The sequence below is a fragment of the Aquarana catesbeiana genome, linkage group LG03 (genome assembly GCF_042186555.1).
Source record: "Aquarana catesbeiana isolate 2022-GZ linkage group LG03, ASM4218655v1, whole genome shotgun sequence".
In the NCBI taxonomy this organism is placed as follows: domain Eukaryota; kingdom Metazoa; phylum Chordata; class Amphibia; order Anura; family Ranidae; genus Aquarana; species Aquarana catesbeiana.
In genome coordinates this window covers 701984158-702010835 of record NC_133326.1, presented here as the reverse complement: position 1 = coordinate 702010835, position 26678 = coordinate 701984158, and the positions used below count along the sequence as shown (strand labels likewise).

The following is a 26678-nucleotide window of genomic DNA, read 5'->3' as shown; positions in this document are numbered from 1 at the left end:
TTGTTCACTTCTTCTATCTTCAAATGCCTCGACCATTATCAGTTATGGTTCCGGGTGTAATGACCTTAGCTGAGCTAAGTTTTTTGCCCGTGCACTGATCAGAATTATGACAAATTTCCTTGTTGGCCCTACTCGTGTTTTTCCTTGTTTCAATGGGTAATAGCCTCAGCTGTGCTTCCTTGTATATTAGTCTAGGCAGGTATAGCATTGTTCACTTTATTTACCAGCTCTAGCCATGTCCAACCTTGTTTTCTATATATACCATCCCCCCAACCACACATCATTATCCTCCTACACTGGGCAGTCATGCTCAGATCTAAACTATCTCTTTTTGCCTTACAGGTGTGATCAACTTCAGAGTTTTTAGGCCTCTAAAAGCTTTGGCTACTCCCCTTGGATGTTGTTTTTCCTGTAAAGAGGTAAACTTGAAGCTTATGCCCACTGTAAATGTTATGCTCATGGATGTCAAGGCCCAGGCCTTCAAACTGAAAGGGGGAAATTTCAGAAAAAGTAAGTCACACTAAGATCACAATATTAATACTTGTGTAGTAGAATTTAACAAGCTACCTTAACTAAAATGTTGTTCAGACAGGATCACCAGAATATGCAGATACTGTATGTGGCATTAAGTTGTTTTTTTTCGTTTTTTTTTTTCTTATGTTTAATTTAAATTAGTATTCTTATGTCTGGGGCACAGTATTTTCAGATCTATGGCTTGCGCTCTGGTTCACTTACCTTACCCTAACCTTCTCCTCATTACAGTCCAAACCCTTCAGAGGAAAACTGTACATAACCATCCATTGAGGGTCTTTTTTAGGGATGTCATGAGTCCAGAAATAGCTGGGCATTTAGCATTTTCTAAGATCAGCAGGAACACAACATATCAACATATCTCAATAGGGGGGGTGGCTTGCGGCTGATGGAGTAGGCAGCATGGTGTGCTAGCTCCGCTTAGAATCCGGCTTTTTTCCTGTTATTGCCATCCTGATACACCTGTTTTACTCCTCACCTGCTCTGGCTGGATCCCTTCATCATTCCCAGGCCAGCGGCGATCCAGCGGTGGACATGTACCATAAGGGGGCAAAGACTCTCTGGGAATGGACACCCTGCCCAAAATGCCATGCCTCCTCCTGGAATCTGTTGACTAGGAACCCCTGCTAGAGGATCTGGAGACTGCATGGCCAAAGGACTCAGAGCCTGTCTCTTCATGGGACACAGTGAGTACTCCAGCCCCTGCTAATACAGCCAGGGCTCTAGATGGCCATGAGCTGCATGTCCCTGAAATGACCCTTAGAGACATTTTTGCAGCTGTCACCTCCTGTAACATGTCTATTACTACCCTGACTACTGAGATTAAAGGGGTAAAACTGGAGCTGAATCTAGTTAGACAAAATATGCAGAAACCGTGTGACCGCACTGCAGCCCTGGAGGACAGAGTGAGCAATGTGGAGGATGATGTTGTGCCAGTGCAGAGAGAAGTTCGCCATATGCAATGGATTATCACAGGCCACTCAGCCCATTTGGAAGACACGGAGAACAGGCAGAGACGCAATAATGTCTGTGCGGTGGGCATACCGGAGAAGGCAGAGGGGAAAAATCCCGTGGCGTTTATGGAAAACTGGCTCCTTAACACATTTGGCAAGGACTCCTTCTCCTCCATGGCTCATAGAGTCCCACCCAGGCCGCCTAAACCTGGAGAGCCTCCTAGGCCATTCCTATTTAAATTGCTTAATTTCAAGGATCGGGATGCCATACTATATCAGGCCAGAACCAGAGGCGCCCTTATGAAGATGGATAATGTGCGCATATCATTCTAATCTGATTTCTCTGCTGACCTACAGCGTCACAGGGCCAAGTTTACTGAAGTAAAGAAGCGTCTCCACAGATATGATGTCACCTATGCTATTTTGTATCCTGCCAATCTAAGAATTGCAGTGAATGGTGAGACACAATTTTTTGATAATCTTGCTAATGCATCCAACTGGCTGGATCGTATGGAGCACACCCTTAAAAAATCACCAGCACCCATGACATAATTGTGTTTTATTTTCTATTACTGCTGAGTGAGCATACCTTAGGAGAAGATTTGAGCATGTTGCTCTCTTTTTTCAGTCTTTCCCTCTAAGTAGTTTGCAATACATTTTATCACTACATTTTACCAATGACTTGGATTTGCATGTCCCTTTGAATCAGAGTTGAACTGAGACATTGGGGCTCCCCCTAACGTGTGGATATGCACTGTGTTACCTGGCAACTTAATTGTTTAGAGGATGCAAAGGCCTTTTTTTTTACTTTTTTTCTTGGTTACCTACTGTTTTTCTTTTCTTTACCAACACTGACCCCTTCTGGTTGCAGGGTGGACTTTCTGCTTTATTGTGTTTGTCCAACTGAAATTGCTTTTTTTTTGGCAGATACTGTCACCTATTCACCTGGACTTTGGGGAATCCTTTTCCTCACAGCTACTAAGTGGAGATGTGGGGAGTCCCCTGATAACTTTCTGCACCTGGAACTCTCCCTACAAGTTACTTACCATTCCTTTGTCCTACTGTATGTCTAATGTGTGTACTTTTTACAGCCTGAAATGTCTAGCACAATTTATAGCCTCATACTCCAACATCCCTATTTGGGTGATGCATAGTTGCCAACAGTCCTGATTTTTCCCGGGACAATCCCAATTTTGGGACCATCGTCCCGATCAGTGGCTGTCCCGAATCGGGATTTTTCCCAGGGAAATTGGGAATGTTTGCTTTTTAATTTTTGGAGAAGCTGGCTCCAGCAAAATGGCTGCCGCCGCAGGATCGTTCCCCCTTGTGTTCAGTGGAGAGAGGAAGGGGGCTAGATCCATGCAGCCAATGAATCGGCTTCTCCTCTCACAATACTGAAGCCGGGTTTAGCTGCACGGATCGGCCCCTCCCCTCTTTACTGAACACATGGCGCCGGCCACTCCTGGAGTTCTATCTGCTCTTGACAAATGTACATGTGCTGAGGGGTTTTATGGGTGGGGAGGTTCACTGGCACTGATGGAGGGGGTGGTCTGCACTGAGGGGGGCCTGCACTCATAGAGGGGGGCTGCACTAATAGAGGGGGGTCTACACTGAGGGGGTTCTGCACTAATAGAGGGGGGTCTGCACTGAGGGGGGTCTGCACTAATAGAGGGGGATTTGCCCTGAGGGGGGTCTGCACTCATAGAGGTGGGTCTGCACTGAGGGGGGTCTGAACTAATATGGGGGGTCTGCACTAATATAGGGGGGTCTGCACTGAGGGGGGTCTGCACTAATAGAGGGGGGTCTGCTCTAATAGAGGGGGGTCTGCACTGAGGGGGTTCTGCACTAATAAAGGGGGGTCTGCACTGAGGGGGGTCTGCACTAATAGAGGAGGGTCTGCACTGAGGGGGGTCTGCACTGATAGAGGGGGGGTCTGCACTGAGGGGGGTCTGCACTAATAGATGGGGGTCTGCACTGAGGGGGGTCTGCACTGAGGGGGTTCAGCACTAATAGGGGGGTCTGCACTGAGGGGGGTCTGCACTAATAGAGGGGGGTCTGCATTGAGGGGGGTCTGCACTGAGGGGGGTCTGCACTAATAAAGGGGGTCTTCACTGATAGAGGGGGGTCTGCACTGAGGGGGTTCTGCACTGATAGGGGGGCCTGCACTGAGGGGGTCTGCACTAATAGAGGGGGGTCTGCACTAATAGAGGGGGGTCTGCACTGAGGGGGTTCTGCACTAATAGAGGGGGGTCTGCACTGAGGGGGGTCTGCACTGATAGAGGGGGGTCTGCACTGATAGAGGGGGGTGTGCACTGATTGAGGGGGGTCTGCACTGATAGAGGGGGTATGCACTGAGGGGGGCCTGCACTGATAGAGGGGCGTCTGCACTGAGGGGGGTCTGCACTGATGGAGGGGGGTCTGCACTGATGGAGGGGGGTCTGCACTGAGGGGGTCTGCACTGAGGGGGTCTGCACTGATGGAGGGGGGTCTGCACTGAGGGGGTCTGCACTGAGGGGCTCTGCAATGATGGAGGGGGGTCTGCACTGAGGGGATCTATACTGATAGATTGGGGACCGTACTGAAGGGGTCTGTATTGAGGGAGAGGGGTCTGTACTGAGGGGGTCTATACTGATGAAGGGGGTCTACACTGAGGGGGTCTAAACTGATGGAGGGGTCTGTACTTAGTGGGGGGGTCTGTACTGAGGGAGGAGGATCTATACTGCTGCTGGATTGAAGCGCTAACACTAGGTGTTTGGAGTACCTTTATCTGCTAATTGTTAAACTTTCTAGAATACACATATTTCTATTGTTGTGTAGGTTCTGGGCCTGCTGTTCCTCCATTCCTCTCTCCCCCATTCCCTCTCCATCCCTCATTCATCTCAGACTCTAACCACACCCCCTTTGAGCCACGCCAATTTAAGCCACGCCCACTATTTCACGTAAACCACGCCCATTTTTCTTAGCGCGCTGCAGTTTTCTTTTTTTGCTATGCCACGCCTACAAATGCAGGCCCCTCCCCTAATTATTATACGGCTCCGCCTACAGCCAAAAAAGTGTCCCACAAATCTTGCAATGTTGCCAACTATGGTGATGGGAGATTATAACAATGTTATGGATAAGCAGATGGATACATTTTCACCCAGAGCTAGTGGCAATCCTCAGCCGGGCGGTCCTACTCCCTTTGCTTGATTCCTTGCAGAAATAGGCCTGCGAGATGCATGGAGGGACAAGAATCCTAATGCACTGCTTTTCTTGCTACTCAGCGTCCTGCAAATGCCTCTCTCGCATAGATATATGTCTGGGCAACATGTTGGCATATCAGCTGACTGACTCCGTGATGTACCCTCCACGTACTGTAACATCTCGGATCACTCTCTCCTAAGTGTCCACCTAACTGTTTCTCCTAGCCACAAGCAAAGGCTGTGGAAGGTCAACCCCTTCTGGCTCACAATTTTTCCAGAATCTGACCCCATTCCCAAAGCTGTCACAGAATTCCTGCACTTCAATCAGGGTACAGCTAGGTCTACGGTGGCTTGGGATGCCCTGAAGGCTCCTCTATGGGGCTTAATTATCACACAGATTACCGTTATTAAAACTAAAACCAAAGAGTGGGAGAATCTGGTAATGAGTGAGGCCACCAGAGCAGAAGAGTCATACATTGCTGCCCCTACCTCTGAACGTAGATGGCTGGAAGTTCAGGCCCTGAATCAACAAGTTTCTACTACTGCATTGGAGAATAAGAGATTCTTCCTGCAGCAAAAGTACTTTAATGAAGGGGGAAACACAGGACACTTGCTAGCAATGCTAGCTAAAGCCCAGCAGGGGATGACCGATATAGAGGCCATCCAAAATGTAGAGGGGGAAATGGTTGTCGACCAGACCCGATTTCCTGAAGTATTCTCACATTTTGTTCCGGGACTTGTACACATCTAAAACGCATCCCACACAGGAGGAGTTGGGTCATTTTTAGGACCAGTGCTCCCTTCCATGTATATCCAGGCAGGGCCATGCTGCACTTAATAGTCCACTAATACTAGAGGAACTTTCTTTTGCAGTGGCACAGATGGCCAATAATAAATCACCGGGAGCTGATGGTCTGCCCGCCCTGCTGAAAATCCTAAATGATGTCCTTCAGGATGGTGGCTTGCCCGCCTCTATGAATGAGGCTATCATAGTAGTTATCCCAAAGACCGGCAAAGACCCATAATAGCCTGACTCTTATAGGCCTATCTCACTGCTCAACGTGGACGTCAAATTACTAGCACGATCTACTGTGTTTGAATATCTGCAGTAGGGATGAGCCGAACACCCCCCTGTTCGGTTTGCACCAGAACTTGTGAACAGGCAAAAAATTTGTTCGAACACGCGAACACAGTTAAAGTCTATGGGACACGAACATGAATAATCAAAAGTGCTAATTTTAAAGGCTTATATGCAAGTTATTGTCATAAAAAGTGTTGAATGCCACAGGGAAGTCCCTGCTAAGTCCCCGTGCGTCAGAGGGGGGCGGGGTCACCGAGTGGCCCCCCCCTGTTATTTAAGAACCGTCAGAAGAGGAGAAGCGTCACACTGCGGGAGCCTCCCTCCATGCCATCATGGATGCGGAGCGGCCCGAGGAGAAGAATATGAGAAGACGCCGCGGAGGAAGGTGCCGGACGAGAACACCGAAGGAAGAACCAGAAGAACCAGAAGAAGAAGAAGATGGAGGAAGAAACCGAAGAAAGATAGAAGATAGAAGATAGAAGAAAGAAGAAGCATTTAAATAAAGGAATTGTCAAAAACTGTCTCTTGACATTTTTGACAGTTTTTTTGTGAAATGGTAGGGGTACCGTATGAGACTATAAGTGGCCTGTTGGAGGTGATTTGCCTTATGCAATACTTGACATTAGTGTGATGGAATTGGGATCTCGATAACACAAAGTAACTGCTGTATACTACCAGTTGGACTAATCCCCTTTCTTTTTTTTTCTTCCCTTTCATTTTTCTCTCCCTCTCTTTCCTTTGTTTGTCGCTCTGTTCAATTGTTTGCACTTTTCTTTCCAAGAGAGCTTGGAACTCAGGGTATTATGTCATGCTTCCCAGTCCTTTGATAGATAAGTTGGCGATACAGTTACTACCATTCATTTATTGTTATGAAGATTGCAACTCCTGTTTTCTATGGATTGTGGATTCTATGGACCATTAACGGCTTCAATACCGGGCACATTCACCCCATTCCTGACAAGGCCAATTTTCAGCTTTCAGCGCTGTCACACTTTGAATGACGATTGTGTCATGCAACACTGTACCCAAGTTAAGTTATTTGAATTTTTTCACACAAATAGAGCTTTCTTTTTGGTGGTTTTTGAATCACCACTGGGTTTTCTATTTTTTGCTAAATAAACAAAGAAAAAGACTGTAAATTTAGAAAAAAAATGTTTAAAAATTCTTTGTTTATAAAATTTTGCAAATATATAATTGTTCTTCATAAATTTGGGCCAAAATGTATTCTGCTATATTTCTTTGGTGAAAATAACCCAAATATTATTGTAATTAGTGTGCAGGAAAGTTATAGCTATAAGAGTTCACAAACTATGGTATATAAATCTGAAAATCTATCAATCTTGATGTACTGACGGCCAATCTCATTTCTTGAGGCCTGAAAACACCAGGAGAGTACAAATACCCCCCAAAAGACCCCTTTTGGGAAAGTAGACAGTCCAAGGTGTTTAGTAAGCGGCTTAGTAGGTTTTTTGAAGTTGTAATTTTTTGTCACAATATTTTGGAAATTGAAGAAATTACATTTTAATTATCACAATTTTTTTTTTTAAACTGTCACCAGTACAGTGTCACTGCAGTATAGCATTATCATATAATGGGTATGGTGGTGATCATGTACACTGACTGGTGACATTATGCAAACAAAAAAAAATATTAATTATCATTTTCAATTTTTTTTTTTTCCTTTTTATTCTTTTTCTGTACATTTTTTTACACACTGTGACCAGAGCAATACAGTGTTACCAAAGTAATACATGTAGCACTGACCCCAGAAGGAGCTGCTGATTTATTTGGGCCTGTACTCTGCTTTGTTTCCCCTTTGACTATCTCAGTCCCCCTGACATAGCTGTGGTGTAATAGTGTGCAGTCAAAACGAAATCATAAAGGTAAGTTCACAATACTCAATATAATATACCTGTCTGTAGTTACCTTACCCTCCTCTTGGCTGGTGATGAAGAGGAAAACAACACTCACACAGTTATACTTGAATAATAGCCTTATTTACTGTAATTGTTTTAGAAGATTTAAACTACAATGGTTGTACTGTCAGACCAACATAGTCTGACAGTCAACTGAACTTTATATTACAAAGATACAATACAGGTATAAAATGTCTGAAATAATATATAAATGGGGTAGTAAAGTAAATAGGATAACCGTCAGAGTGAATTTATCCCACTATGAGCACTATCCTATTTCCTGCGCACTTTATTACTATACTAAATCAAAGCCGAACTTAATAAAGTGTAGTACAACAATTAGAGAGCTCCTTCATTTAGTATCACACTACCCCAATATAGTAAAGGGACACAAGGCCTTGTGTTTTACTAAACAGTCCTTCTTTTCTTCTTTTCTTCTGCTAGCAAAAACAAAGTAGATTTGTAATCAAAAGGGTTAATGACTCCTGATCAAAGTATACTGAAAATGTGAAAATTAGGTTCTGGTGCAGCAGCACTATAACTAACTTTGATGCCAGGGACTCAGTACTAAATCCTCTTGACTTTGCTTGTGGGACTATGGGTCCCAGCAACTCTGTCTTGTGTAGATGGATGTATAAAAATGCATCAAGAAACTTTCGGGCAACAGCCCTCTCACCCAACCAGGACAGTGTTGTCAGAAGACTCCGTTCTGATGTACAGGGTTCTATCTCTGGCCGGCCGGCACTACTGTGCTGATCCTTTCCACAGTTCAAGATGCTCTGGAACTCCCAGATGACTCCGACAGGCTCCTCTGGCTCCTTCCCAGTCTTGCTCTGCTGTCAGTCCAGATCTCTGGCGTGTCACAGTACTGCTGCTCGGATCGTTCTTCCATGGAGGTAGGCCGCGCTGTGCTGGAGACCTCACACAGATCCTCCCAGACTGGCCATGCGTGTCTGTACAATGGAGAAACTGCTCCAACTCCTCCTCTTTTAGTAGTCTGGGTGGAAAAAGATGAGGTGCTGGGTTGCTTTGGGATGATCACGGGGGCCTTCTCCGTGAGTTTTGACCCCTCCTGTGGTCTCTTTACTTCATTGTGTTTTTTAGAGTTAGCTGACACAACAGGGCACGCGGTTGACTCCTTCACCGGGGCCCTCCGAAGTTTTCCGCCGGCTTTTGGCGATACCTCAGGCTTTACTGGACTTGGGCACACTCGCCGATAATGTCCGGTTCCTCCACAATTAAAGCAGACTTCATCGCTCACTGGCCTCTGGTTCGAGCCAGTGAATTTACTCTGAGGTATTCTGGTCATGGTCTCTCCTTCTGTGGCTACCTCGGAGAATCTTACCATTTATGTTGTCATCATCTCCATCACTTGTGCCATTTGAGATTTCAAAGTGACGATTTCAGAGTCTTGTTCTATTGCCCTCGCAGGCCTTACATAGTTACATAGTTACATAGTAGGTGAGGTTGAAAAAAGACACAAGTCCATCAAGTCCAACCTATGTGTGTGATTATGTGTCAGTATTACATTACATATCCCTGTATATTGCGGTCATTCAGGTGATTATCTAATAGTTTCTTGAAGCTATCAATGCTCCCCGCTGAGACCACCGCCTGTGGAAGGGAATTCCACATCCTTACCGCTCTTACAGTAAAGAACCCTCTACGTAGTTTAAGGTTAAACCTCTTTTCTTCTAATTGTAATGAGTGGCCACGAGTCTTATTAAACTCTCTTCTGCAAAAAAGTTTTATCCCTATTGTGGGGTCACCAGTACAGTATTTGTAAATTGAAATCATATCCCCTCTCAAGCGTCTCTTCTCCAGAGAGAATAAGTTCAGTGCTCGCAACCTTTCCTCATAACGAAGATCCTCCAGACCCTTTATTAGTTTTGTTGCCCTTCTTTGTACTCGCTCCATTTCCAGTACGTCCCTCCTGAGGACTGGTGCCCAGAACTGGACAGCATACTCCAGGTGCGGCCGGACCAGAGTCTTGTAGAGCGGGAGAATTATCGTTTTATCTCTGCAGTTGATCCCTCTTTTAATGCATGCCAATATTCTGTTTGCTTTATTAGCAGCAGCTTGGCATTGCATGCCATTGCTGAGCCTATCATCCACTAGGACCCCCAGGTCCTTTTCCATCCTAGATTCCCCCAGAGGTTCTCCCCCCAGTGTATAGATTGCATTCATATTTTTGCCACCCAAATGCATTATTTTACATTTTTCTACATTGAACCTCATTTGCCATGTAGTCGCCCACCCCATTAATTTGTTCAGGTCTTTTTGCAAGATTTCCACATCCTGCAGAGAAGTTATTGCCCTGCTTAGCTTAGTATCGTCTGCAAATACAGAGATTGAACTGTTTATCCCATCCTCCAGGTCGTTTATGAACAAATTAAATAGGATTGGTCCCAGCACAGAACCCTGGGGAACCCCACTACCCACTCCTGACCATTCTGAGTACTCCCCATTTATCACCACCCTCTGAACACGCCCTTGTAGCCAGTTTTCAATCCATGTACTCACCCTATGGTCCATGCCAACGCACCTTATTTTGTACAGTAAACGTTTATGGGGAACTGTGTCAAATGCTTTTGCAAAATCCAGCTTTTCTCCAATCAGCTGGTACCATTCCAGTCAATAGACTGTCTGTAAAAATTAGGAACAACGGTCTGGCAATCACCTGACTGAGTTCCCTAAGTACCCTCGGGTGCAAGCCACCTGGTCCCGGTGATTTATTAATGTTAAGTTTCTCAAGTCTAATTTTAATTCCGTCCTCTGTTAACCATGTAGGTGCTTCCTGTGTTGTGTCATGAGGATAAACACTGCAGTTTTGGTTACTGAAGCCCCCCGATTCACTTGTGAAGACTGAGGAGAAGAATAAATTCAATACCTTTGCCATCTCCCCATCCTTTGTAACCAGATGTCCTTCCTCATTCTTTATGGGGCCAATATGGTCTGTCCTCCCTTTTTTACTGTTTACATACTTAAAGAATTTCTTGGGATTTTTTTTGCTCTCCTCCGCTATGTGTCTTTCATGTTCTATCTTAGCCATCCTAATTGCACCCTTACATTTCTTATTGCATTCTTTATAAAATCTGAATGCTGAGGATGATCCCTCAACCTTGTATTTTTTGAAGGCCTTCTCCTTTGCTTTTATATGCATTTTTACATTGCCATCCAGGATGTTTGTTCGCTCTTTTAAATTTATTACCCAATGGGATACATTGGCTAATGCCCTTATTTAATATGTTCTTAAAGCAAACCCATCTCTCCTCCATATTCTTTGTTCCTAATATTTTATCCCAATTTATGCCTTTTAGCAAGGTTTGTAGTTTAGGGAAGTTGGCTCTTTTGAAATTCAGTGTCTTTGTGTTCCCTTCATGTTTCCTATTTGTGTGATTTATACTGAAACTAATTGACCTGTGATCGCTGTTACCTAAAATGCCCCGTATTTCCACATCTGTTATCAGGTCTGTATTGTTGGTAATCAGTAGATCTAGTAATGTTTTATTTCTAGTTGGTGCGTCTACCATCTGACCCATAAAATTGTCCTGCAAGACACTAAGGAACTGGCGAGCCTTAAATGAATGCGCGGTTCCCTCCGCCCAGTCTATGTCTGGATAATTAAAATCCCCCATTATGATAACACTTCCCATCCTTGCTGCTAATCCAATTTGTGATAGGAGATCCGTCTCCACTTCCTCCCTCAGGTTTGGGGGCCTATAGCATACTCCCAGTATTATTTTCCCCTTAGCTTCATCCCTTTGGAGCTCTACCCATAAAGATTCCACCTCCTCCCTAGCCCCCTCAGTGATGTCATCTCTCACACTCACTTGTACATTATTCTTGATATATAGGCATACCCCTCCCCCTTTTTTACCTTCTCTATCCTTGCGGTATAGGGTATACCCTTGAATGTTTGCCAGCCAATCATGAGAGCTGTTGAACCAGGTCTCTGAAATTCCCACAAAATCCAAATCCTCCTTGTATAACAGTATCTCTAGTTCACCCATCTTGTCCGCCATGCTCCTGGCATTGGTGAACATGCCACATAGTTTAGACTGGTCGCATATTGTCCTCGTATTGGGTGTTTCAAGATTGCAACTAGGACTTGCTACTATACTCACCTTGTGTTTTTGTGCTTTGGTTAACCTACCACTAATGCCCCCAATACTACCCTCTGGAATATCTTCCGCGCTGGCTATCACTGTCTCTGGACCCTCCCCCCCATCGCCTAGTTTAAAAACCCCTCTAACTTTTTGGCCATCTTCATTCCCAGCAGATCTGCACCCTCCTCATTTAGGTGCAGTCCGTCCCTTCTATAGTACCGGTTACTGCCTGAGAAGTCGGCCCAGTCCTCCAGGAACCCAAACCCCTCCTTACTACACCAGCTCTTCAGCCACTTGTTTACTTCCCTAATCTCCCTCTGCCTTTCTGGTGTGGCTCGATGTACCGGTAGTATTCCTGAGAACACTACCTTGGAGGTCCTTTTCCTCAATTTAGCTCCTAAGTCCCTAAAATCGTTCTTTAGGACACTCCATCTGCCTCTGACTTTGTCATTGGTGCCAACGTGCACCATGACAGCTGGGTCTTCCCCAGCCCCTCCCAGTAATCTGTCCACAAGATCCGTGATGTGCCGAACCCGAGCGCCCGGTAGACAACATACTGTTCGGCGCTTCAGGTCTTGGTTACAGATTGCCCTCTCTGTCCTTCTAAGAATTGAGTCCCCTACCACCAGAATCTGTCTTTCCTTTCCCTTTGCTGCCCCCCCACTCTCACTGGAGGAGTTCTTCCCTTGGCAGCTAGGAGAGTCCCTCATCTCCAGCAGTGCTGGTCCCTGACTGGTTACACCAATGTCACTCAATGGAGCGTACTTATTGGGATGCTCCAGTCCTGGAACGGCCTCTCTGGCACTTCCCCCTCTACCCCTCCTGACTGTCACCCATCTACTCTTTGCTAGTGCCTGCACCTCTTTGTCTCCACCCGCCTCTGTGCTGGCCCCTGCCGGCACCTGCCATGTACGTTCCTGGCTCACCTTTAGTATGGAGGGACTTCTCAGTGCTGACAGTTGCTTCCCCAGATTCAGAACCTGGGCTTCCAGGGAAACAATGTGCTTACATTTTGCACAGCAGTATTCACCCTCGATCGGATGATCAAGGAATGCATACATGCGGCAAGATGTACAAAGAGTCGCCTCTCCACACCCGCCGGGCATCGTACCTATTAAATTTAGTGAGGATTTGGGGATTTTACCCTGTCCAAATTACCTAACAGCTAGCTTCCTGGCACTAATACTCAAGACAATACACAGGTACACAACAAGACAATACACAGGTACACAACAAGACACAGGTACACAATACACAGTACTAACGATCCACACACACTACTCAGACAACACTCAGATACTCACACTACACAGGTACTATGACCCCTGTTATAACCTCCTGTTTTAAACTCTTGTGTTTAACTCCCACTTAATCCAGCTCCACTTACACCAAGCTCCACAGCTTCAAACTGAGCACGCTCAGACTGAGTCCTACAACCAGTTAAATAGGCACCTGTGAGCAATTAACCACACCCCTTAATTGATAGACTGATGAAACCAGGAAAAAAAAAAAAAGAGCTATTTAAAAAGTGACAGCAAAAGTCAAAGGAAAAGCCCCCAAAAAGCACCCCAGCAAACAGCAACAGACAGCAGACAGCAACAGACAGCAGACAGCAACAGACAGCAACAGACAGCAACAGACAGCAGACAGCAAACAAACACCAAGACTTGTATACTCTAACTCTTGTGTTTAACTCCCACTTAATCCAGCTCCAGCCTTGCTTGAGCTAAAGATGCATAGGCTGGGTGAACAGTCGCTTGCTGATCATCTAACATGGCTTCTTCATCTCTTACCACTCTGATGAGATCAGGGTATTTGAGCGACATGACACCCACTGAGGTTTTCAAATGGAGCCAAACTGGATCAGAACGTAGAGCCCCCTTGAGGATTTGCTGTATTTGGGCTCGGTCTATGGCAGAGGGCCTCATCCCTTTCTTCAACACGATCTGGTATAACATCTTATTTAGTCATCTGATATATTCAGAAAGGCGTTCTCCTTGGCATTGGAGGGTATGCTCAAACTGGTAGATTAAATCAGCTGCCTTTTCTAGCCGCCCAAACTGCTCTTGTAACATAACCAGGTAATCAAAGGCTGTACAGGTGGTATTACTGAACTTCAGGTTCCTGACAGCCTCTGCAGCAGCTCCTCGCAGGCTTTCACTGATGCGCTGTTTCTTTTGGGCTTCTGGCAGCTCCCACTCTTCCAGAGCCTGCATGGCCTGCTCTATCCATACATCAAATTCCTCTTCTCCAGCCGGCACAGGCTGTTCTCTTGAAAAAAATATCAGCTTCCTATACCCAGCTTCTATGCATACCGTGTTGTTCTTCTAGCACTTTGACACAAAGTCTCCCAAAGCTGCAAGGATTTCTGGCCCGATCATGGCCAGAGATGCCGGGGGAGGGATTGCTCCTCTAGTTGTGTCCCAGTGGGATGCACTGATGGGATCCCCATCTGGGACTTTTGGGTGTACTATGTAAAACCTTGTTTTATTTCCCAGCTGTACACTTCCGCCTTTGAAGCTCTCCGGTACTCCTTCTCTCCACTCCAACAGTGCATAAGTGCGAGAAGTCTCTTCATCTGGCTTGATGGCAATCACCCATGCTATTCTATCTGGGGATCACCAGGGAGCTCGATCGCTATGCTCACTTCTGAGCGGGCGCCTTCTGCTGCGCACCACTGAACCACAGTGGACGGGTCCATATTGGTGCCAAGGGGATGGGCTTGCTTGCAGAGTAACAGTAATCCCAGACGAGCCCCCACGTGTAGCAATTACCCCCGAAGCAGCTGCTGATATTGATCGGGCCTGTTCTCTACTCTCTTGCACCCCTTATAAATTTGTTTCAATCCCCTTGACACAACTGTAGTGCAGTGTTGTAATGATACTGATACGAATGTTAACTCACAATATATATATATATTACAATTATATATAATTCTACCTGGGTGTTTGTTGCTCCACCTGCAGGAGAAAAACAACACTGCATACGAAAATTTGTGATTAACCAAAATGACGTCTTTTACTAAACTGATATTTAAAGATAGTTACAATTACTATACTGTCACACAAATGTAGCGTGACAGCACAGTGAATATTCACAACAATCTTAGTACATATACACACAAATATATATGGTTTTCTTGAATATACCCCCTGTTGGTGTGTCTCCAGTTGGGACCAGTGTTCAAAGTGTCGATGTCTTAACTCTGGATACCTTCCCACCTCCAGCACACTGTAGCAAACACAAAAAAACACTGGAATATTAAAACTCCACAGTTTTAAATCACTAGGGAGCTCCCCCTGCTTTGACAGTGCAGTCACTCTATTTTATGACTAAATGCAAGGCCTTGCGTTGATAGAAATAGTCCTGTTATCTTCGGTCCTCTGCTAGCTAAAGAATCAATAATTGTAATCCACAGGGCTTGTGACCAAAAGAAATGGTGCAGAATGATGCACGATAGTAATTGCAACCAGGTAAAATTGGTTGTATAATCCTTCTCAAGGGGAACAAATATTCAACGTCAATTCCTAGGTAATGAAGTCTAATTTAAGATCTGTGCAAGTATGATGTTTTTCTCTCTGAACTTGTTCCGTGGGACTATCAGTCCCAGCAACACTGCAATCAATATAAATGTGTGTGGTGTGATGCAAACTTCTGGGCGTTAGCCCTCTCACCATACTGAATCCAGACGAATGGATGTCTGCGTTTCACAAATCCTCAGTCTATTTGAAGTTACAGCTGCGCTGCTATGCTCTTCCGTTCGCTAACGACCAGGAGTCCTTGGTTACCTCCTTCACGGGTCTCCGAAACGATCACTTTTGCTGCTCCAGCACACTGTGATCTAAGGCAGGATTGCTGGATGCTGTTCCACTCCGCACTTGGGTAGGGACACACACACACATACCCACAGAGCCCTGCTGGCAGGCCACGCGTCCCAGGAACAAGAGAGCTAAGATGGCCGCTCCCAGCCTTTTTATAGTCTTCCCACAATGCAGTTCTGTTCCCTGAGGTTTGTGGGAGGTACTGAGCATTGTGGGTAGGTCAAGTTAATGTCCAGATGTAAACAAACACAATACTTCCATGTCAACTTAAAAAATAAAAGAAATAAAGATGCAGTCCTTTTATATTTTGGCCGCTAGATGGCGCCAGATGATAAGACATAACATAACATTAAGCTAAATCAAAAATGTGTCCCGCTACATACAATACTACTCTGGAAAAGTGATCAGGATTTTTTATTTTATTTTTTAAACATTATGATTGTTAATACCAGTTAATTTCATTGTTATAATCAACCATTTCTACTGAATGAAATTGATTCATTCAGCGTCTTATGTTATGATTAACTGTGAATCTAATCACATGGTACAGATGAGCTGTGATTGGCCCTGTCTGTACCATGTGATCTGTATGTGACCAATCACAGCTAGAAACATAATTGTATACAGTTGCAATAAAAAGTATGTGAACCCTTTTGGAATGATACGGATTTCTGCACAAATTGGTCATAAAATGTGATCTGATCTTCATCTAAGTCACAACAATAGACAATCACAGTCTGCTTAAACTAAAAACACACAAAGAATTAAATGTTACCAATCTGGCACAGCTGGTGACAGATTGTGGTGCAGCGACCGCTCGGGAGGCATGATCCGGGAGGATGTCATATAACGTCCACCCAAATCGACGGATGTCCAGCCCAATTGAGTATAGGCTGGGCGAGAAGTGGATAAAAACATCTTTATGAGTCTTGAAATATAGCTGAACCCAAAACCAAAAATGTAATATATTACAGCTGACCAATCCTTGGATTTGTAGGCTGCGTTCGTTTTCCCTATTTTTTTGGGAGGTTTAGATATACTTTAAGTGTGACCATAATGCGCGTTTCATACCCGTGTAGTGCCCCCTAGGTCTACTGAAGGCAGGGTGTAACCTCCAGATGCAGGGGGCGAGCTAGCATTTACCTCATGGCTGAGTCAATGGCTATAATGGGGGGGTTTGGAACAGAAATTGGGCGCCAGTCACTTTTGATCTTTTCAAAGCTTTAACGAAGAACTTGAAAGAAAGAGAGAGGGTTAGGGGTCTCAGATACCAGTAGAAGATCACTTACAGACTCCTTGGATCCAGAAAAAGTATAGCTTCCTAGTACCAGAACCTTTAGGCCAACCCAGCGATACTGCAAACATGTTTTTAAATGTAGAACAAGCTTCACAGTCCGTGCAACACTGTAGCACCTTTTAGATGTAGGTGCGTCCTCCAAACAAGTCACCAAGCCCTCCTGAGAGACCAGACTTCATCCTGGCTCTCTACAGCATGGGTCCTCCCCTGGATCTTCTCAACTTGGCTTGGCATCTTCCACGCCGGGCAAGACAGCCTAAGGACCACCTCAGGATTAGTAGGCCCCAGACAGACTTCTGGGCCTACTTGTAGAGCTCACTTCAGCAGCACTTCCAGAGGCCAGGAAGGCCTAAGGTAAGAGAGAGCGAGCACACGGCCCCGCCCATATATATATATATAAACTTCAGGTGGGTTACCTTCTTTTCTTTAATCCTTAATCCAATCACAGCACCATCAGGGTGGACTCCCAATCTTCCACCATAAATTATTAAAGAAAAATGTGGATCGATGCTTGATGCAAATGTATCCTTTACTTGAAAATTTCAATCATACAGACATTGAAAGTGCAGACGTGCAAGCCACTGTACAGTATCGAGCGTGAGTCGCTCTTCATCAGGCTTCTCTAGCTGTGTGTGGAGAACCCAACATCATTTCCTTCTCTTATCCCCACCCAGCATATCATCACACATGTGTCAAATAAAACAATTAACAATACTAATTACCCAAACTTGAATAATTAACCCATACTCTATAGAAATGTCTAATAAAAGACTATACACCTCTATACTGCAAAAGTATTTACACATACTAGCCTCCTACCAAGTATCATCTTCTATTGAGTTTTTATCAAGGAGTGTGCAACTTCTCTCATTACTACAATGTTTCTATCTATAACTTGTTTTATCAATAATCATTACAATTCATTGACATTCTTAATATCGTCTCAGATTTCATAATACGTTCCAGCTGTTATTTCTGTTAGCTTGTTTTCCCAACGGGAGTTCATTCCACTGAATCTAAAAGGAATATAATATATGCAAATCACAAATCAAATTATTATACTACCCCGTATCCAAATCCTATAAAAACAAATATAAATCATAATCCTTATTCATCCCATCCGGATAAAGAGACTGTAGTCTGTTAATCCACCAAACTTCGCGTTTCCTCTTTCCTCGGTTTGAGAATTCTGTCTCCCCCTCTTTTATCACGAGGAATTTCCTCCAGTACCATGAATCGCAAATCGGTATCTTTGTGTCCCATCTCAGAAAAATTACGTGACACAGGGAGGCCTGACTGTGGATGTCGGATCGTACTGCGATGTTGTGCAATGCGATCCTTTATTTTCTGGGTAGTCTCACCTACATAAATGAGATTGCAGGGGCATATGAGGATGTAGATTACATACGACGACTGACATGTATAGAAACCATTCACTGTTATTCTATTCTTAGTTGTAGGATGGATGAAATGATTTCCTTTGAGCATTAAGTTAGATTGGATACAATTTAGACATGGGTAGCGACCCTTTCTTTTCTTACCCAGAAAGGTTGTTTTCTCTTCCTGAGTGTCAGGTCTAAATTCTGATCGTACCAAAGAATCGCACAAACTCTTATTGCGCCGATAGGCTTTCATGGGAATTTGCTGAAATTCTTCTATCTGTGGGTATGATCGTCTCAAAATTGACCAATGTCTCCTCACTAAATTGAAAATCTTGTCACTATAGCTATGGAATTGAAAAACGAATGGAATCCTAGGTTTATTTGATCGATATTTTTTATGATTACAAGTGCTAATCGGTTTCGAAATCTTATTCAGTGCCTGTCTAATCAAACCATCCGGATAACCCCACTCTTTAAATTTACAACACATTTCATCCAATCTACTGTCCCTTATTGTAGTGTCACTCACAATCCGCGAGCCAAATACATGGGGGGGATGATAACTCTCAAACCTTAGAAGTTGGTTCCTATCCGTGGCTTAGTATATATATCTGTTTCAATCCGTCCCTGCTTAATGTAAACTTGTACATCCAAAAAGGGAACCGAACCCCCACCAATTTGCATTTTAAATTGAATATTGGGAGAAAAGCTATTAATGATTTCATCAAAGGCCTTAAGCGATTCAATGTTGCCCCACCATATAGCAAAAATATGATCTATATAGCGCCACCAGGTGGCGCAATACTTCCGAAAACTTTCATTAACAAAAATGTTTGTTCAAAATCATGCATAAATGAACATGCATATGGCGGGGCAACATTGGAGCCCATAGCAACTCCAGTCAACTGTATATAGTACTGATCCCTGAAAAGAAAATAGTTGTTATGCAAAACCACATTGAATAATTTTTCAAAAAAAGAGATCTGGGCTTCTGAGTACTCATGACAGTCTCTGATCAAATTGATTGCTGCTTCAGTGCCTGCCTTATGCGGAATCAATGTATATAGGCTTGTTACATCCCAAGTTACAAGGATAAAGTCATCATGAATCTGTGGTAGATCTCTAATTTTGGATAGAAAGTCACCAGAGTCCTTGATGTAGGATGGAGTATTTCTCACCAAAGGTAGGAACAAAAATAGATTCTCTCCCCGATACAATCGGGCGTCCTGGTGGGGAATGATTATCTTTGTGGATCTTTGGTAGTATATGTAGAACGGGGATACGGGTGTGTGACGGTAACAAAAATTCAAATAGGTCTTGTGAGATTAACCCTTCCTTAACTGCTGGTTTCACAATACTCTCTAGAATCTTTCTAATACTCCATGTAGGGTCTGAATGTAGGGGTTTATACACCGTGTGATCGTCCAATTGACGCTTGATCTCATTCTCATATGCCTGGGGGTCCATGATGACCACCGAACCCCCTTTATCTGCAGGTTTGCAAACAATGTCATTCCGTTTAGTTAATTCCCGTAAGGCTAATCTTTCTTGAGGGGAAAGACTATTGGGTACATGATCTTTAAAATCCACTTGTTGTATCAGATGTTTTACATCACAGGTAACTTCCTGCACAAACATTTCAACTGGTACATAAGTGGTGGGGGGAACAGATTTAGACTTCATTGTCAACCCCAATGCTTTACAATTCAATCTCTCCTCAATTGTTTCATTCTGAGTAAACGGTTTATGAAGGAAATGAACCTTCCATCTAATATTGCGGAATAGGCGATATAAATCTTGATCCAACTGAAATGGATCTAGATGACTTTTAGGGCAAAATGATAAACCACGGTTAAATAGTCCTACCTCCTCTGATGACAAGACCCGTCTGGAGATGTTGTGTACTAGATCTCCCTTGATCGACCACGATTGCCTCGTGTATTGCGGTGTCTGTCTTGACTTCCATCTCTGTTGTAACGAGACCTGGTTTGCATCCGGGTGGTGGACATCCCTCTCTGATCTGCTTGTAAAAAATTAGATGAGGAATCGGTGTCTGTATTAGCTGAGGAGTTGTCAGACATCTCTCTCCTATGATTTCCATATTCCATACGACCTCGTCGGCTGTAAGGACGTGGCCATCTGTACACTTGATTCCTTTCATAGTCCTCGATGTCCTGATTGAATTTGTTATGTTTTCTGGTCTCCAACTCAAAACGGTACTTATTTATGCTTTCATCAGCCAACTCTTTACATTTATTGAACTCTTCAGAGGTCATGACAGTTCGTAGATCTAGTTCAATTTTAGTGAGCTGTTCTGATAATAAAGCCAGTTCTTTATGTATGAATGAAATGGTTAAAGTCATCAGATCAAACGAGCATTTGTTAAGAATAGTTATGAATGTATTTTTAAACGCGATGTCCCGATCAAATTTGTTACGTTTTCAAGCGCGAAGTTTGGTGGATTAACAGACTACAGTCTCTTTATCCGGATGGGATGAATAAGGATTATGATTTATATTTGTTTTTATAGGATTTGCATACGGGGTAGTATAATAATTTGATTTGTGATTTGCATATATTATATTCCTTTTAGATTCAGTGGAATGAACTCCCGTTGGGAAAACTAGCTAAGAGAAATAACAGCTGGAACGTATTATGAAATCTGAGACGATATTAAGAATGTCAATGAATTGTAATGATTATTGATAAAACAAGTTATAGATAGAAACATTGTAGTGATGAGAGAAGTTGCACACTCCTTGATAAAAACTCAATAGAAGATGATACTTGGTAGGAGGCTAGTATGTGTAAATACTTTTGCAGTATAGAGGTGTATAGTCTTTTATTAGACATTTCTATAGAGTATGGGATAATTATTCAAGTTTGGGTAATTAGTATTGTTAATTGTTTTATTTGACACATGTGTGATGATATGCTGGGTGGGGATAAGAGAAGGAAATGATGTTAGGTTCTCCACACACAGCTAGAGAAGCCTGATGAAGAGCGACTCACGCTCAATACTGTACAGTGGCTTGCACGTCTGCACTTTCAATGTCTGTATGATTGAAATTTTCAAGTAAAGGATACATTTGCATCAAGCATCAATCCATGTTTTTCTTTATATATATATATATATATATATATATATATATATATATATATATATATATATATATCCTCTCCCAGAATGCACCAGTGGCCAAGAACCTCTTCCTGGGCTGGCTGGAAGAAGAATAAATATTCATACCTCAACCTAGTTGTACTATCTCATACTGGCCTGTGGTGCCAGAGAAACCTACTGGCGACAGTGAGAAATGTACAACCCAGTTGAGATTAGGGAAAGACCAGTTAAACTGTACAATCAGTCTGAGCTGTCTACAGCCCAACCAAAATTTTGATTATAGCCCAGTTTAGGACCAGGGGGCTTCACCTGTATGGTGGAAAACATAATCATTTTGGCCCTATTTCCATTATTGAAATTTGCGAACCTACATTTTTTTTTTTCAGTCCAAGAACATTTCTTCTACTGGGATATTTCATTTACATAGGACATTTTCTTTTTATATCTTATTTTGCCTGTGAACCAAGGGAGTTGGAACAAAGTCATTGTTTATTATGCACAACAAAAAGCCTGTTGCGTTATTCACTAAAAAACTATTTTTTTGGTATTTAATTTAGGCCGTAGCTTTTGTTGTGATGTCACTTGACTGTCTTCATATCATTTTTTTATTGCAGACTGTGTCGGTGACAATCAAGCTGTCACACCAAGACCAACTACTATGCAAAATATAACAGCCATGGAGTGTGCCAATTGTCGAAAAAAAACTAGCAAATGTAATACAACACATTGTACCACTGTGCTACACACCAATCATACCAGACTAGAACCTTCTCCTCCACCCTCTCCAACTGAGTACATCCTGACTGGCACATCAGGAGTCTGTCTGAAAATAAAAGCGATCTTCATGATAATTCTCCCCAAGTTTGTAAATGTAAGTGTGCTCTTATACAGTGGTGGTCCGTCCATTAAGGGTGCAGGGGTGCCGCCCTCCCTAATCCATACGCCTGGCCCCTAATCTAATCCATGATTTCAATGGGTTTTTTTTTTTGCTCTAATTGGCTTCAAAAAAGGGTGGGTTCGGGACGCAGAGCACTGCGCCCTGAGCCCACCCAGTTGTGTGAAAATAGCAAATAAATATTCGCTATTGTCTTCCTGCTTCTCCTCCCAGCCAGTCAGGGTCTTACAACCCGATTGGCCGAGAGGAGAAGTGACCTTATTGGCTGGGAGCAGGGGGGGAGGCGCCGAGGAGGAGACGCAGGGGGAAGCCGCCGAAGCTGCCCGTGACCTGGATGGGTGAACAGGTGAGCGTTGGGGGGGTTTGTTCACAGAGCGACTGGGGGTGTGTGTTTGACTGACCAAACGAACGGGGGGGTCGGGTGGTTTGTTTACCCCCCCAAAAAAAATAGCACCAGCCACCACTGCTCTCATATCAGCAACTTGGCATAAATTCTGGGCATAACTGATACGTTGTACAGGCTTAATAATCAATGCCATTGAACAAATCTAGCCATGCAGATTATTCCCTCAAAACCTAGGATTACCAGTACCAACATCTGTAGGATTTCCATTTCTGAGGTCATATACAGGGTTACCAGGGCATTGGGACATGGACAATAAATCTTACAACTGCATGCAGGGCCGGATTTTTCGATAGGCACTGCAGGCAATACATTAGCCCCCGCCTGTATGAGTTTTTTTTGATCATGCTATATATAGACTGATCCTGATATACACAAAGCACAAACTGTAGATGGGGGGGTATCACAATTCTGGGATGAGGATCGGTCTGTAGAAGATTGCTCTACAGTATCATTGGCGTAGGTGTCATTTTGCTACAAACCATTTCTTAGTGAATTTCTTTTTATACTTACTTTACACTTCCTCTGATCCTTGTATTCTTCAGGTCACAATCCCACCACCTCCAATTACAAAGGCAAATGGGAGTTGTGGTGCCAACAGAGCAAAGCTGACATTGACCTTCCCAGAAGGACGTCTTAGCCTGATATTCATAGAGGTAAGTTGAGGTGTGATAGGTAGATGGGACATAGAGGATAAAATATGGCTAAAGAATCACAAACGGTCTATCAGGTACGGAAGTGATGACAGAACGGTGTCAGGAGAAGCTTTTTCTAATAAGAGAAGCTATTTGGCCTTCTGCTATCAGACAATACCAGATGGACAGTTTGGAATTCTGTATACTGAAATAAAAATTGTATTTACAGGAAGGAATATTTTTGTATTTTTTCTTTTTCAGAACAAGAATGAAAGTTTTTTTTACCTGGGGGCCATTGAGCTTTACATACAGGAGAAAGGTAATACACCAGACATAACTTCAAACTGCCAGGATATTTTCCAACAAGGTTGAATACGGTCTGTGATCATTTTTTGTTTGCACTAATAGGGCGTACACACGGTCGGACTTTGTTCGGACATTCCGACAATAAAATCCTAGGATTTTTTCAGACGGATGTTGGCTCAAACTTGTTTTGTCTACACACGGTCGCACAAAGTTGTCGGAATTTCCGTTCACAACCACGCGGTCACGTACACCACGTACGACGAGACTAGAAAAGGCCAGTTCAGAACCAAGCACGGCACCCTTTGGGCTCCTTTTGCTAATCTCGTGTTAGTAAAAGTTTGGTGAGAGACGATTCGCACTTTTTCAGACTCGTGGCTTTCAGATCGTTTTCTGCCGTTCAGTTTGTGCTTGTGGGTTTGTATCTGCTCTTCAGTGCGTGCAAGCAAGTTCTGCGTGACCTAGTCATTGTATTCTTGTTCGTTCGTTACTGTTTTTCAGGTCGCTCTTCACAGGCCTTGCTGTTCTTCAGTGCGTTCTGTTACTTCGTTCTGAGCAGCCGACCGTTTTCTAGCCATGTTGCGTATGCCTACTCCTCGTAGAGTTCGTGCTGTGCGGGGGCTTGGTGTTGGGGTCCTGACCTTGACACAAGTCCAGTCCATGAACAGGGTGGGGAGGAGTTCATGGACCAAGAATTGGTTGCTTCAGCGTGACCAGTTCTCTCATATGCCTTTGCTCCGTGAGATCCGTGAGAATAATCCTGATGATTTCAGGTACTTTCTCAGGATGACGGACCCCGTGTTTCACCGTTTGTTGGCTTCGCTGACCCCTTATATTAGCAGGCAGGATACCTGCATGAGGCAAGCCATCACTCCGGAGCAGAGGTTGGTCGCTACCCTGCGGTATTTGGCGACAGGGAGAAGTCTGCAGGACTTAAAGTTCTCAACAGGCATCTCCCCCCAGGCTCTGGGTATCATTATCCCAGAGACCTGTTCTGCCATCATACAGGTCCTGCAGAAGGAGTATATTAAGGTAAGATTTTTATCCTTTAATATCACATTTTATTGTATTGAATCTTTGCTAATATATTGTATTTCTTTCCTCATTCCCTAATTACCATGATTGTAATATGCTGTGAATGTCCCCTTTGTCCTCATGTATGCTGTATTTTTATCTAATTATTATTTTAGGTCCTTCATACATATTTGCCCTTCAATAACCTCCCCAGCATGGTGTCTCCTGGCCCTATATTCACCTCATGTAGTCACTTAACAATGTATTTTATCTGCTCCATAGTAGTGCTTTATCCCAAACACCCCCTAAAATGTTTAGAAATGTTATTTTTGCTTTAACTTCAGGCAGAGTGGCAGAGGCTTTTTTTTGGTGGTGTCCCCAAATAATTTTTAGTAACCCTCCCTCCCCCAACTGCTAAGTCAGCTGATCCCAATTCTCTATCCTCAATCATCTATCTGCTGACTTTGCCAAACCCATACACACTATACCTATCTCTTTTGTGCTCAGATTTATGTATGAATTCCCCAAAGCATGTAGTGCAACGGCCTGCCTGTATACTTTCAAATGGTACTGTTTAAAGTTTTTGGATCCTTTTATTATCTTGATAGGTAATAGCAGAATGTCCAAATGTCCTCAAATGTGTACAGTGTGTATTTCTATCTTTGTATTATGACACTTCTTACCTGTCCAGTGGGCTGCCAATAGTGTAACTAGGGAGGGGCTGTTCCAAGTAATACCCATTATTTAGGCATTCATCTCTCAATGAAGTGAAGAGGGTTACCTGTCCAAGATTTCCACACACCCCCTATAATGTTAGAAATGGCCCATGAGAGGGGGGGGGGATATGATAGGTGTACCTTATACTTTGGCGTTGTTAAATTCCCCTTAATAAATGCTATCTGGAGGTTGACCCAGAATGTTTGTGTCTAATCTGCTTGCCATGTTTCTGATCAAAAATAGTAATGTTTATTGTTTTTTCCTCAACAGTTTCCTTCCACGCCACAGGAATGGCAGACTGTGGCCTCCCACTTTGCCGAGCGGTGGGACTTTCCTAACTGCGGAGGGGCAATTGATGGGAAACACGTCCACATCGTCCCACCACCCAGCTCGGGGTCATACTATTTCAACTATAAGGGGTTCAATAGTATAGTGATGTTGGCGGTGGTGTCGGCTACGTGGGGAAGAATGGACGGATGTCCGATGGTGGAGTCATTGCCCAGACGGAGTTTTACAGGCGTCTCCAGAATGGCAGCTTGGACTTGCCAGCTCCAGAGGACAATGTGGAAGGACTCCCATTCGTGTTCGTTGCTGATGAAGCGTTTGCGCTGGGGGACCACCTGATGCGGCCATTCCCAATGAGGACCCTCACCCCGGAACAGAGGGTTTTTAATTACGGCTGGCCAGAGCCCGAAGAGTGGTGGAGAACACATTTGGAATCCTGGCCAGCCGGTTCCACCTATTTCTGACACCCATCCATATGGCGGAGTGTAAACTGAACCATATTATACTTGCGTGCTGTGTTCTCCATAACTTTTTAAGGAAACATTCGGCCAACTATGCTGGCTCAGTTGGGCCTGAGGCCGGAATGATACATCAAACCACACTGACGGCGCTTGAAAGCGGCCGTCCTGGCTTGCCCTCCCTGAGTGCCCGTGATGTCCAGTTACGCTACCTGGAGTTCTTTGCGGGTAGGGGGACTATCAATATGCCAGAAAATCTATGAAGCCTTTTTATAATAAAACAAAAAAAGAAATTCTTTGTGGACATTTACTGCTTGTGTTTGTTTTAGCTGACCCTGACAGAAATGTGTTGAGTCCAGAAAATGTCGTGATTGTGTAACCTTATTATACAAAGCACTGTTGGCTGTTATTTACTAAAATGCAAAAACACATTTCACTACTGAAACTGCACTTGTAGTGCAAAGTGGATTTGCCCTTAGGAAATAACCCCCATTTTCGCTGAAAACAGCAATTACATCACCCCAAAAGTGTTGTAGTGTTGAGACAATAATCCACACATTCTTGATTAACCAACT

The 26678-nt window shown here is 43.8% G+C and overlaps 1 protein-coding gene across 1 annotated transcript in view; it reads left to right on the top strand.

Annotated features, from left to right (window-relative positions):
• The first annotated feature begins 346 nt into the window (after positions 1-346).
• Positions 347-26678, top strand: part of LOC141133603 (uncharacterized) — a 68319-nt gene continuing 41987 nt past the window's right edge. The window contains exons 1-4 of the mRNA XM_073623072.1: positions 347-510; positions 22008-22264; positions 23237-23347; positions 23588-23645. Coding sequence (XP_073479173.1) covers positions 435-510; positions 22008-22264; positions 23237-23347; positions 23588-23645 — 502 coding nt within the window. The 5' untranslated portion in view covers positions 347-434. The remainder of the gene's footprint in view (positions 511-22007; positions 22265-23236; positions 23348-23587; positions 23646-26678) is intronic.